Source organism: Scyliorhinus canicula, chromosome 14 (assembly GCF_902713615.1).
Source record: "Scyliorhinus canicula chromosome 14, sScyCan1.1, whole genome shotgun sequence".
In the NCBI taxonomy this organism is placed as follows: Eukaryota; Metazoa; Chordata; class Chondrichthyes; order Carcharhiniformes; family Scyliorhinidae; genus Scyliorhinus; species Scyliorhinus canicula.
Window position 1 is genome coordinate 122,081,958 of NC_052159.1, and position 13,057 is coordinate 122,095,014.

At 48.1% G+C, this 13,057-nt stretch overlaps 1 protein-coding gene across 1 annotated transcript in view; it reads left to right on the plus strand.

Annotated features, from left to right (window-relative positions):
• The window catches only part of abcc4 (ATP-binding cassette, sub-family C (CFTR/MRP), member 4), a 655,673-nt gene that overhangs the window by 380,893 nt on the left and 261,723 nt on the right, over positions 1 to 13,057 (plus strand). The window contains exons 17-18 of the mRNA XM_038817953.1: positions 4,772 to 4,809; positions 12,016 to 12,113. Of these exons, the coding sequence (XP_038673881.1) occupies positions 4,772 to 4,809; positions 12,016 to 12,113 (136 nt within the window). The remainder of the gene's footprint in view (positions 1 to 4,771; positions 4,810 to 12,015; positions 12,114 to 13,057) is intronic.

A 13,057-nucleotide genomic window follows, 5' to 3' on the forward strand; every position in this document is an offset into this window, starting at 1 on the left:
GGTCCCGGCTTCTTCCCAGCTGCATGAAGTTGATGCTCTCCATGACTTCTCTCAGCTCTAATGGTGCTTCCAGCCCCCGTTTCCTGTCCTCCCCTGCAACTGGCATGTCCAGTCCATTGAATTAACATTAAACCCCAAGTCCCTGCGGGCAGCTCAGACGTGTACAGCCTCCGGTAGAAGGCCTTGAATGTCTCGTTGACCTTTTCCGGCTCAGGTACTAGTTTGCATCTGCTGTCTCTAATCTAGGCTATTTCCCGCGTGGCTGCCTGCTTTTTTAGCTGGTGAACCAACAAGCGGCCTACCTTTTCTGTGTGCTTGTACAGAGTCCCTCGTGCCTGGCTGAGCGCAGGTCAAGGTCCATTTGTAGCTACTTCCTCTCCGCCAGGAGCTCTATGGCTGGTGCCTTGGAGTATCGTCAGTCTACCTCCAGTATTGGGTCGACTAGCTGTTGCCTAGCCACCTCTCTCCCCGATCTCTTCATGCTTTGTAAGCAATAATTTCACCCCTGATAAACAGCCTGCAACCCCTCACTCCCAGAACATAGATGGCGAGACCTCCCCATTCCGGTTATTAGTAATATACTTGTCTCCAGCCTGTGATATTTTCTCGCAGAAGGCCTTGTTGGCCAGGAGGGCCATGACAATACTGCATGGGGCAGTTGGGCACATCCCATCTCCAATCCGATATCCATGTAATGTAGAGCGTGGTTGGAGATCACGATCACTGAGTATTAGAACATAGAACAGTACAGCACAGAACAGGCCCTTCGGCCCTCGATGTTGTGCCGAGCAATGATCACCCTACTCAAACCCACGTATCCACCCTATACCCGTAACCCAACAACTCCCCCCCCCCTTTAACCTTACTTTTAAGGACACTACGGGCAATTTAGCATGGCCAATGCACCTAACCCGCACATCTTTGGACTGTGGGAGGAAACCGGAGCGCCCGGAGGAAACCCACGCACACACGGGGAGGACGTGCAGACTCCGCACAGACAGTGACCCAGCCGGGAACCGAACCTGGGACCCTGGAGCTGTGAAGCATTTATGCTAACCACCATGCTACCGTGCTGCCCCTGACAAGCTCTTACAAGCACTGGAAGCATCGATTTTCCCCACTACAAAAAAGTAAATCCGCATGTATGCGACATGTACCTGGGAGAAGAAGGAGAACTACTTCTCACCTGGGTGGGTGAACTGCCATGGGTCCACTACCCGATCTGCTCCATGAATGTGCCGAGTTCTTTCGCCATGTTAGAGGTCTTCCCTGTTTTGGGGTTCGATCTCTGTCTGTGGGTCCTGTACCCAGTTAAAATCCCCCCCCCAATGATCAGTGTCAACTAATCGACGTTGGGGATTTCTGCCATGGTCTTTTTTATAAGCTCTGTGCTGTTCCAGTTGGGTACACGTTCACCAGGGCACCGCTGACCATGGCGTACTGTCCTCTGGGTCCGCAACCATCCTCGTTGCAGTAAACATTGTCCTCTTTTTTTTAAGTATAGCTACCCCCGTGGCCCTTGTCCCGTAACAGCAATGGTAGGTCTCTCCCACCCAACCCTTCCTTACCTGCAGTCAGTTCTTCTCCGTCAGGGGGTGTCCCTTGGAGAAAGACTATGTCATCTTTCTTACTTTTCAGGTGGGCGAAGACTCTGAATCTTTTCACTGGGCCGTTAAGTCCCCTGACGTCCCAGATGACTATCCTGATTTGGGGGGGGGGGGGGGTACTACGGGATCACATACTTACATGGTGGTGCACCGCTGCACTCCAGGGTTTCCCTTTCTTAGGGGGCCATCCACAATGGTCACCGTTCTCACCATGAGGCCAGGTGCCTGAGCTCCGAGGTTTCCCTTTGTCCAGGGGCCACCCAACACGGCTGCCAACTGTCTGTACGCCATGTGAGTGAGCCCCTGCCATCTAGGGTTTCCCTTTGTTCAGGGACCCTCCAAAGTGGCTGCTTGCCGTGTTTTTGTGTTCCAAGTCGCCACGTGTGGCCTGTGGTAGCCAACCTAATGCCCTTACTACCCTTATTCCTATGTTTCCCCTGTAGTTCTTTCCCCCGCTCCTTACCCTCTGCCCCCACTTAATTATACTATCACCTCGTGCTCCCTTCCCCCGTTTCCTCCACGACCACACCTCCCCCGTTGGTGTTGTCTATGCTCCCTCCATTGCTCCCCTGTGGGTGATGTGCTGTGGTCCGTGCCTCGCTCATGCCTCCTGGTGCTAGCTTTCCCTCCAGTGTGGTGGCCCCTGTCCTGGGATCGGCTATGTGTCTACCTGCTATCTGTCTTCCCTTCCTGCCGTTCTCCTCACCCTCTCCTGCGCTCTGCTGCCTTCGCCCCTTCCTACGTTTTAGTTTCCGTTCTAAGAGCGAGACAGTACAGTCCCGCGCAAAGTGTCTCTCAGGTCGGTTAAAGTTCTTCGGGTGATCTTTTCACCGCTGTCTCTGCTGTTGTTTTTCCAGCCCGTTATCCAGGACAAATGTGTCCACGTCCACAGGGGTGGTGAAGAAATGCTGTCTGCCCTGGAACGTGGCCCAGAGTTTAGCCCGGTACAGCATCCCAAATTTGACTTTGCTTTTGTACAGTACCACCTTCGCCCTGTTGAACTCTGTCTGGCACTTGACCAGGTCTGCCCCAATGTCTTGGTAAATCCTGATCCAGTGACCTTCCCAGTTGCAGGTTCTTACCTGCCTTGCCTAGCACAGGATTCTTTCCCAGTCTTGGTACCGGTGCATTTTGGTGATTATCAGACTTGGTCGGAGGGACTAGTGGACTCTTTCTATTTCTGGCGGGTTGGGGAGCTGTCCCAACCAACATATTTCCCAGCATCTGGGACACATAGTCCTTCGACTCCTTCCAGAAGGCCTAATATTCTTATGCTTTGGTGCCGTGATCGGTTCTCCTGGTCCTCTACCTTCCCCTTCAAACTCCCCTGTGTCGCAACCAACCTCCTTATTTCCATCTCCAGGGCAATGATCCCGTCGCTTGCCCCTTGGTCTGTTGAGACCTTTTCTAATTCTTTTATGGTGTTCTCCTGAGCCTCCAGTCAGCTCTCTGCCTTGTACAGGGCCACCTGCATGGTTGCCAGAGCCTCCATGACGCAGCCTGGATATCAGTCTTTGTCTCCTCCCTATGATCTCTTCGTTCCCTAGAGAGGAACATCCTCCATCAACCCTCTGGTGAGGGGGTGTCCGGTTTCCCAGTCCTTCTCGCTCTGTTGTGGCTGGCACTTCATCAACTTGTGCATCTACCGATTCGGCCACTGATTTGTCCTGGCTTTTCCCGTTTCTCATCTCCTTACAGCCTCTGGAATTGCTGTTGTTCGGCATCCTTCTTTGTATTGTTATTAGTTAGGGTGAGGGGATTTTTCCCCCTGTTTTAGCGGGCTATTTTGGGTAAAAGAGCCTATTTTGGGGTTTGTAGGAAGAGCGCCGCCGATGTGCGACTACTCAGCACATCCCCATCACCGGAAAATGAAATGAATGAAAATCGCTTATTGTCACAAGTAGGCTTCAAATGAAGTTACTGTGAAAAGCCCCTAGTCGCCACATTCCGGCGCCTGTTCGGGGGAGGCTGGTACGGAAAGCCCCGTAACTTTCCAGCTACTCCATATCACGTTGGGATGTCCTCAGCTTTAAAAGTAGCAATTTTCTGTTTTGCTTTTCTCCATTTGTTTTGTTATTTTTTTCAACTGCCTCTCTTCTTTGAGCTAACTTAATAATACTGCAATAGAAATAGAAAGTACCAAGTAAGTCAGGCAGCACTCATGGACAAAGAAACAGAGTTAATGTTTTGGGTTTGTGACCTTTCATCAGAACTGAGTTGGACAATGGCAAGGGTGCTAGGGTGGAAGACAGGAGAGAATTTGAGCTGGTCACGGGCGTTATTTTCAAAGTCGTTCACAGCCGACATTGTTAAAAGCCAACTGCTGTGGCCGTTGCGCGTGAATGTCCGCGATCAGGAACGCTGCGATGTTCGGCTCCACGATCCTCCCGACACCCTCCTGCGACCCCCACGTTGAAAATACCTGTATTAACAACATCACTTTTGGTTATCTTACACCTTTGTCTAACTGTTCAATTTGCCCTAATACAAACAACTGTCCCTGTCATGTTTTAAAATGGATAAAAACTGGTACAGAGATAGATCATTTGTATTGTGCAAGATCGCTATTCTCAGCATTCATTATTGGAAATCAAGTTTAAGCAAATGAGCTTTTTTTATAGATCATAGAATTTGCAGTGTAGAAGGAGCCCGCCCAGCCCATCGAGTCTGCAATAGTATTTGGAAAGAGCACTCCATCCCATCCCAGCAACCTCATCCAACCTTTTTGCTTTGTTTTTTTTGGACATTAAGGGCAATTTGGCATGGCCAATCCACCTAACCTGAAGTCCCGAAAGACGTGTTGTTAGGTGAATTGGACATTCTGAATTCTCCCTCTGTTTACCCGGACAGGCGCCTGAATGTGGCGACTAGGGGCTTTTCACAGTAACTTCATTGTAGTAACAATAAACATTATTATTACTCTTATCAACCTGCACATCTTTGGATCCAGTACTGCAACTGGAGCACCCGGAGGAACCCCACGCAGACATGGGGAGAACTCCGCACAGACAGTGACCCAAGACGGGAATCGAACCTGGGACCCTGGAGCTGTGAGGCAACTCTGCTACCCACTGTGCTACCGTGTTGCCCACGGTAAATTTGATTAAATCTGATCATTTACCTGTTCAACGCTGATCTCTAAGTATCCTTTCTCTTTGCTGCAGGTATCTTATGTACTTCAAGACTGGTGGCTGTCTTACTGGTAAGATTGGTTCTTTTGAGATTTTATAGTCTGTTTTGAATTGGTGTGGTCCTGAATAGTACCGGACAGGTTGTTAATAACTTTGTCTCTACTTTTGAGTGCCTTTTCAAAGTTTGTGAAACCAAAAATTAGGTAAAATGAAAGGTTCACACAATGAAAGGATTTACCTAATTTTTAACATATATGTTCTGTCTTTATCGCCCTCTGGTGTGTACTTTATGTTGACTTTATCAATATCTTTTAGCACAGATTGCTGTAGATTATGTTACCTGTCGAATTACAAACTTCTCTCAATACTAATATGAGTCTGTTCTTCCAAATCACATTGTTACCTTCTCCAAGGGCAGACTTTGTCCAGTTGTGGCAGTCATTGTTCATTTAGTCTTTATCAAAGATGTCGATCTGACAAGTCCAGACCCACAAAATGTCCTTGTAAAACATCATGCTGTGGGTGGTCAATCATTGGTGTACAAACTGTGCAGGACTGATGAATATTGCAGCAACTGGAGGAACAAAATGGTGGTTTCAGAAACCAGAATTATGGGCCAGGATTCTCCGAGCCCGCGCCGGCTCGGAGAATCGGAAATGACGACGGGCCGTGACGCGATACTCCAGCGACCGGAGAATCGCCGCCAGCCGTGGACGGTCGATGCGGCGCCGGTCGGGGGCCGATGAAAGAAGCCCCCGTGGCGATTCTCCGTAGTTGACCGTTGAGTTCCTGTTGCCGTGGTTCTAACATGGTTCCACCTGGCGGGAGCTCGGACCCGTAGCTGTGGTGGCCGCCCTGGTTGGGGGGGTGTGGGGGGGGGGATCAGACTCCAGAGTGGGCCTCCACGACGGTCAGGACCGTCATCGGAGGCCACCGATCGGCGGGCGCGCGTGATCCGGGGGGGCGGGGGGGGGCAGCTGTGTGGCTCCGCTATGTTGCGCGGACCCGCTCTGCGGGCAGTGCAGGATCACGTACGGCAGCTGGAGCAGTGCAGAGCATTCCAGCGCCGTGCTGACCCCCTGTGGGCAACAGAAATGCTGGGCCAAGAGGCCCGTTGACACCAGCGTGAAACACTCCGGCGTTTCACTCCGGCGTCAACACTTAGCCGTGTTTTCAGAGAATCCCTGCCATGATGTATGCAGCATGTGTGTTGGGATATCCTAGGGAAAATAGATTGTCAAGTGTTGTGGCTTTCAAGCAGAGACATACTACACTTAAGGTCACTGCCACATATGTAGGGAATGAAGAATTGTAGCAAATATATTCCAGAAGCTGGTCACCCCAAAAGTGAAAAGTGACAGTTAAACAGAGTGAGAAGATCTGCAAATAGTATCAAATGTTCAACATCTACCTGAAGGAGCAGACATGTTTAATGTTCCATTTGAAAGTAGCTCAGGAACTCCCGGTGGCAGCCATGGGGTGAGTGGTCTGGGATCTCCAGCGAAAAGTAGAATTTTTCTAGCTCTTTTGGCTAGATTTGGGATCTTTTGGCACATCATTGGGTTGTGGGGGTGAGACCCATGCAAACAAGGGGCGAATGTGCAAACTCCAGACGGACAGTGACCCGGGCCGGAATCAAACCTGGGTCCTCTGCGCCTTGAGGCAGTAGTGCTAACCACTGTGCCACCCTGCTGTCCATGAGCCAGAGGAAGCTAAGAGAAAAGATGGGCGACTTGGAGAATCGCTCCAGAAGGCAGAATCGTTGGATTGTGGTCCGCCTGAGAGGATCAAGGTAACTCAGGCCACACAAGTGGCGGGTGGCAGAGAATCCAACCTTAATGTTTACCTCAGAAAAGACGTTCAACAGCAATAACGTATTAAAAGAACCTGTTCACAAGGGACGATGAGGTCAGGGCTTATTGACATTTAATTCACAAACCAAATTAATGCACCCATTTGACCGGGTTGGTGAGTTTTCTTAAATTGTGGCACAGTGCTCCCCCATCACTTGCTGCTGGACAAGTGAGTAGCTGCTGATCTTTGCTCCCTTGCCCTGGATGACTTTGGCAGGTGTCCTCTGTGGCCTTGAGTGTCCTGCCATGTTTGAAGACTCCTGTTGAGTGGCTGGGGGAGTTTCTGTCACCGTGGTAATGAAGGAGGATCAGGATGATGGAGGACGGATGGAGGATATGCTGCGCCATTAGGAAGTCCTGAGAGATGGTAGGATAAGCTGCTGATCTTTCACCACTAGCTCCTTTTGGTTCTCCCTACTTTCTGGTACAGTTCCAGGAGCTGGCTCTGTGCCCAGGCTCCCAGTCCCCCTGGCTCAGAGCCAGGGTGATGGTGTGCAGGTGAGAGAAGATACCCATAATTGCATCAGAATCGTGTCATATTTCATGTTGCACATGGTTGTAATGTTATTGAGCATTGTAACCCTACAGGACAGTCGCCAGTCTGTCGAGCTAGCAAGCGGATGTGATGGTGCCTCCTCTGAGGGTTCTACCTCATCTTCTGAGGAGAATAACAGGCCGATAAAGATGAGGTTTCATCTGTGTAAGAGGAAAGGAACATAGAACAAAGGATCACAACATTACAGCCATCATGTCCAACATGAGAATATGATACGATTCAAACACTTTCAGCAACATCAAAAGCTGTCAACCAGGAAGCTTTCCAGGATGTTAGCAACGGGACAAGATTTTTGACATTAATTGAATCCTGTCGAGCAGTAATCCACCTCCTACGTGTCCTTTCCCACTTCTTCCGAGTTTCCACCATTTGCTATCTCATCAGTCCAACATCTTCCTCCAGTCTTGCCTCTGCCAATTGACCTTGAGGGTTTGGTTGAACATAGAACATAGAAAATACAGCACAGAACAGGCCTTGGTCCACGATGTTCTGCCAAACCTTTGTCCTAGATTAAGAACAAATTAATCTACACCCCAGCACTCTACCCTAATTCATGTACCTATCCAATAGCCGCTTGAAATTCCCGAATGTTTCCAACTCAACTACTTTCACAGGCAGTGCATTCCATGCCCTCACTACTCTCTGGGCAAAGAACCTACTTCTGACATTCTCTCTCTCTTCCCCCCCCCCCCCCCCCCCCGGCCCTGTATCTTCCACCATTCATCTTAAATTTATGTCCCCTTGTAATGGTTTGTTCCACCCGAGGAAAAAGTCTCTGACTGTCTACTCTATCTATTCCCCTGATCATCTTATAAACCTCTATCAAGTCGCCCCTCATCCTTCTTCGTTCTAATCAGAAAAGGCCTATACCCTCAACCTTTCCTTGTAAGACCTACTCTCCATTCCAGGCAACATCCTGGTAAATCTCCTTTGCCCCTTTTCCAAAGCTTCCCCATCCTTCCTAAAATGAGGCAACCAGAACTGCACACAGTACTCCAAATGTGGCCTTACCAAGGTTTTGTACAGCTGCATCGTCACCTCAAGGCTCTTAAATTCAATCCCTCTGCTAATGAATGCTAGCACACCATAGGTCTTCTTCATAGCTCTATCAACTTGAGTGGCAACTTTCAAAGATCTCTGAACATAGACCCCAAGGTCTCTCTGCTCCTCCACATTGCCAAGAACCCTACCGCTAACCCTGTATTCCACATTCATATTTGTCCTTCCAAAATGGACAACCTCACTCTTTTCAGGATTAAACTCCATCTGCCACTTCTCAGCCCAGCTCTGCAACCTATTGATGTCTCTTTGCAGCCGACAATAGTCCTCCTCACTATCCACAACTCCACCAATCTTCGTATCGTCTGCAAATTTACTGATCCACCCTTCAACTCCCTCATCCAAGTCATTAATGAAAATCACAAACAGCAGAGGACCCAGAACTGATCCCTGCGATATGCCACTGGTAACTGGGCTCCTGGCTGAATATTTGCAATCCAGTACCACTCTCTGACTTCTATCGGTTAGCCAGTTTGTTATCCAACTGTCCAAATTTCCCACTATCCCATGCCTCCTTACTTTCTGCATAAGCCTACCATGGGGAACCTTATCAAATGCCTTACTAAAATCCATGTCCACTGCATCCACTGCTTTACCTTCATCCACGTGCTTGGTCACCTCCTCAAAAAATTCAATAAGACTTGAGGCAAGACCTCACAAATCCGTGCTGACTATCCCTAATCAAGCAGTGTCTTTCCAGATGCTCAAAAATCCTATCCCTCAGTACCCTTTCCATTACTTTGCCTACCACCGAAGTAAGTCTAAGTGGCCTGTAATTCCCAGGGTTATCCCTATTCTCTTTTTTGAACAGGGGCACGACATTCGCCACTCTCCAATCCCCTGGTACCACCCCTGTTGACAGAGAGGACGAAAAGATCATTGCCAACGGCTCTGCAATTTCATCTCCTGCTTCCCATTGAATCCTTTGATATATCCCGTCACGCCCGGGGGACTTGTCTATCCTCAAGTTTTTCAAAATGCCCAACACATCTTCCTTCCTAACAAGTATCTCCTCGAGCTTACCAGTCTGTTTCACACTGTCCTCTCCAACAATATGGCCCCTCTCATTCGTAAATACTGAAGAAAAGTACTCGTTCAAGATCTCTCCTATCTCTTCTGACTCAATACACAATCTCCTGCTCCTGTCCTTGATCGGACCTACCCTCGCTCAAGTCATTCTCATGTTTCTCACATATGTGCAAAAGGCCTTGGGGTTTTCCTTGATCTGACCCGCCAAATATTTTTCATGCCTTCTCTTAGCTCTCCTAAAACCTTTCTTCAGCTCCCTCCTGGCTGTCTTGTATCCCTCCAGCGCCCTGTCTGAACCTTGTTTCCTCAAGCTTACATAAGTATCCTTCTTCCTCTTAACAAGACATTCAACCTCTCTTGTCAACCATGATTCCCTCACTCAACCATCTCTTCCCTGCCTGACAGGAACATACATGTCAAGGACACGTAGTATCTGTTCCTTGATTGAGGAGAACCACCTCCTCATACAGCTTTAGTATTGCAGGCTCAGAAACACCCGAGTTCTGCCTGTCTCCAGGGCTTTGTGCACACACTTCTCCTGAAAATAGGTGTAACAGTGCAATGTCTAATACCATTGGGGTAATTCACGTTATCCCACCTACACATGATCAGAACAATGCTTTGCAGCTGAGACAATGTCCGCCTCCCTCATCTCTACAGGTGCCAAACTTCCTAACAACATTGCTGCATCATACTGCCTTGAATCCCTGGAAAAACTTCACATGGCTTCAGCATTTACAACACTAACCTGTAGCTTCCTGGCAGAAGAATACACATGCTGAAGACTTGGCCTGGCTGAGCTTGCCAGCTCATTGAGCCTTTTCTGACATTGCACCCAAGAGTTATGCACTAGCCCAATACTGCTGACCTCCATCCACTGCAGCCTCCTGCCAGGCAGCACATCTGACTGAGGGAACTCTCCTCTTCCTCTCAGTTGGCATTAATGGCCTCCGTCTGGTGGACACAGTTGAGAGGAAGGAACACACCAGTTCATCATTAAATGACATGGCCAATGACCAGCACTGATTGGGACATAGGGCAGGATTTTACCCCCTATAGAATTGCATCATGATACTGGGTCAGTGACCCAAAACAATGACGTCTTTCTGCAATTATTCGGAATTCAATCAGGGCTTGAAGTCAGAAACCCACCTACTTTTGGAAAACGAGCAATTAATAGTTCTTTAAGCCAATTGATGAGCCAATTGACTAGAATGTTACATAACTTATGCAATTTCATGAGTTGGCCACAGACCAAACGGCCGGAATGGGGGAGTGTATCGTGGCAGGCAAGCGTGATGACACATAGGTATGACAAAAGGAATGAAAAGAGACCCATTCTGCGAAGGTTGAAGCCGGAGCTGTGCCTGCTGCAAGAGCTGAGGCGATTACATTTGGGGCAATATTCAAAATTGAACCGTTATAAATGAGGTCCTAGATGGTGGCATGTGGTTAGCACTGCTGCTTCAAGGTGCCGAGGACTCGTGTTCGATCCCGACCCAGGGTCACTGTCCCTGTGGAGTTTGCACATTCTCTCCATGTCTGCGTGGGTCTCACCCCCACAACCCACAAATGTTCAGAGTACATTGGCCACGCTAAATTGCCCCTTAATCGGAAAAGAAAAAATAAATTGTATTCTAGAAGGAATTGAGAGGTCAAGGGGCTTGGAGCCACAGCAGATACTTGAAAGGGAAAGGCCCAAGTGGGAAGCTAAAGGTCACTGCCCCCATGGACATTATGCACTCTGGAGGCGGCTACTCCAGAGACAGAAGAAGAACAGGTGAAGGAGAGGGAGGAGGGTAGCTGGTTAGGGACAGCTGTGCTCTGCTGATCAGGCGGGTGAGGGCATGGTGCCCTCATTGGGACATTGGGCATGTCCCAACGGGAACATAATAATAATAATCGTTTTTTGTTACAAGTAGGCTTCAGTGAAGTTACTGTGAAAAGCCCCTGGTCGCCACATTCCGGCGCCTGTTCGGGGAGGCCGGAATGGGAATTGAACCCGCGCTGTTGGCTTTGTTCATTACAAGCCAGCTGTTTAGCCCACTGTGCTAAACCAGCCAACCTCTCAGCTTTCCAGTGGGCATCTTAAACCACAAGGGATTTATTTCCCTGAATGTACAAATTGTGTGTGCTCACCAGCAGAGGAAGATCATTCAGATCTGTGCGGAGAACGCTGGGAGTTGCCATGATAGTTATATCCTCGGGTAGTCCCAGTTGCCATGGCTATTCTCCCTCACGTGGCTATTGGAGAGATGGATACTTGCCGATAAAGTATATCCACTGAAGAACTGGCTCATGATCCCGGTAAGGATTCCACTAACAGAAGTTCAGCACCAATCTAAATTGCAAGTTATAAACTCTTTTGGTCCAAGCACATCCATGGTTGAGTTTCAGTGTGCTTCTTCTCTAGCCGTTTTCAAACTTTTCTTTGTGAGAGTAGCTTAAAAATATTTACACGTCTTTTGAATCCAATGCAAATATTAGCACACCTTTGGACCCCGACAACTGTTAACACACACCTGGACACTCCCCAGAAATAGGGATAGTTCTACCAAAGTGTGTAATTTTTAAAGGAAACTGATTGATCGTACAATATACTGGAAAAAGCATTAGGAAAAAGTTCTGCACAGTATCATTAGTTCTCTGACTGAAATCAGGAGTATTGTGTTAAAGAACTCGGTACAAGCTCAATAAGTCCAAACTAGAGGGTGAACATTGAACCTGACAAATCCACATGAAGGTATTTTCCATGACATGCTGTGTTTTCTGTTTTGCAGGGCAACAAGTCAAGAGCGGTTGAATAATACTCAAATAAATGGCTCAAGTAACAAAATGCGACAACTGGACACTGACTTTTATTTAAGCATATATGCAGGTATGGATGAGATGGTTTCTGTTTTATTTGCATCATTAATTCAGTACTATTCCTTCACCAACTTTACAAGAAGATGGCGTGCCAATCCCACTCTGAAGGGACATAAGAAATGAATCAGAACTCCACTCATCCAGAACAATTTGGATTTATCCAAGGGCTAAACCAGACCCAAACGTGGGAGTCATGACAAAGAATATTGTTGATGAGATGAGTACACCAGGATTAACTCAGAATTCAGAAAACGCACAAGTTAACATATACTTATATGCTTTTTTGGTGTACTTGTGGATGAATTAATCCTATTTATTGAAGGCATTGCTGAATCTTCAATCATCCTCAATGAAATATGAAGAGCCTTTGGCGAGTATTTTAATCTTTAATTGTGGTGCTCATAAGAGCTTAAATAGAGGAATAGAAAACTCCCAATAAAGCTACGGAAGGAAAAAAATATTACTCAACAAAACCACATGAGGGTGCCAGAGAGGCAATTAGCTTTCATGAAATACCCAAAATGTATCTCTTTGGAAACCTCTGACACATTAGCTGAACTACAATGGCAGGCGGTAGTGTGGAGTAAGCAGCTGACTGAATTGAAAGACTGCAAGGAACATAGAACCCCTACAATGCAGAAGGAGGCCATTTGGCCCATCGAGTCTGCACTGACCCTCTGAAAGGGCTTCCTCCCCGGGCCCAATCCTCCACCCTATCGCCCGAACCCCACCTAGGGGCAACTTAATATGACCAATTTAACCTAACCTGTACATCTTTGGACTGTGGGAGGAAACCAGAGCGCCCGGAGGAAATCCACGCAGACACGGGAACAATGTGCAAACTTCACACAGACACCCACTCGAGGTCGGAATCGAACCTAGGTCCCTGGCGCTCTGAGGCAGCAGTGCTAACCACTATAAGGCAGCAGTGCTAACCACTATAAGGCAGCAGTG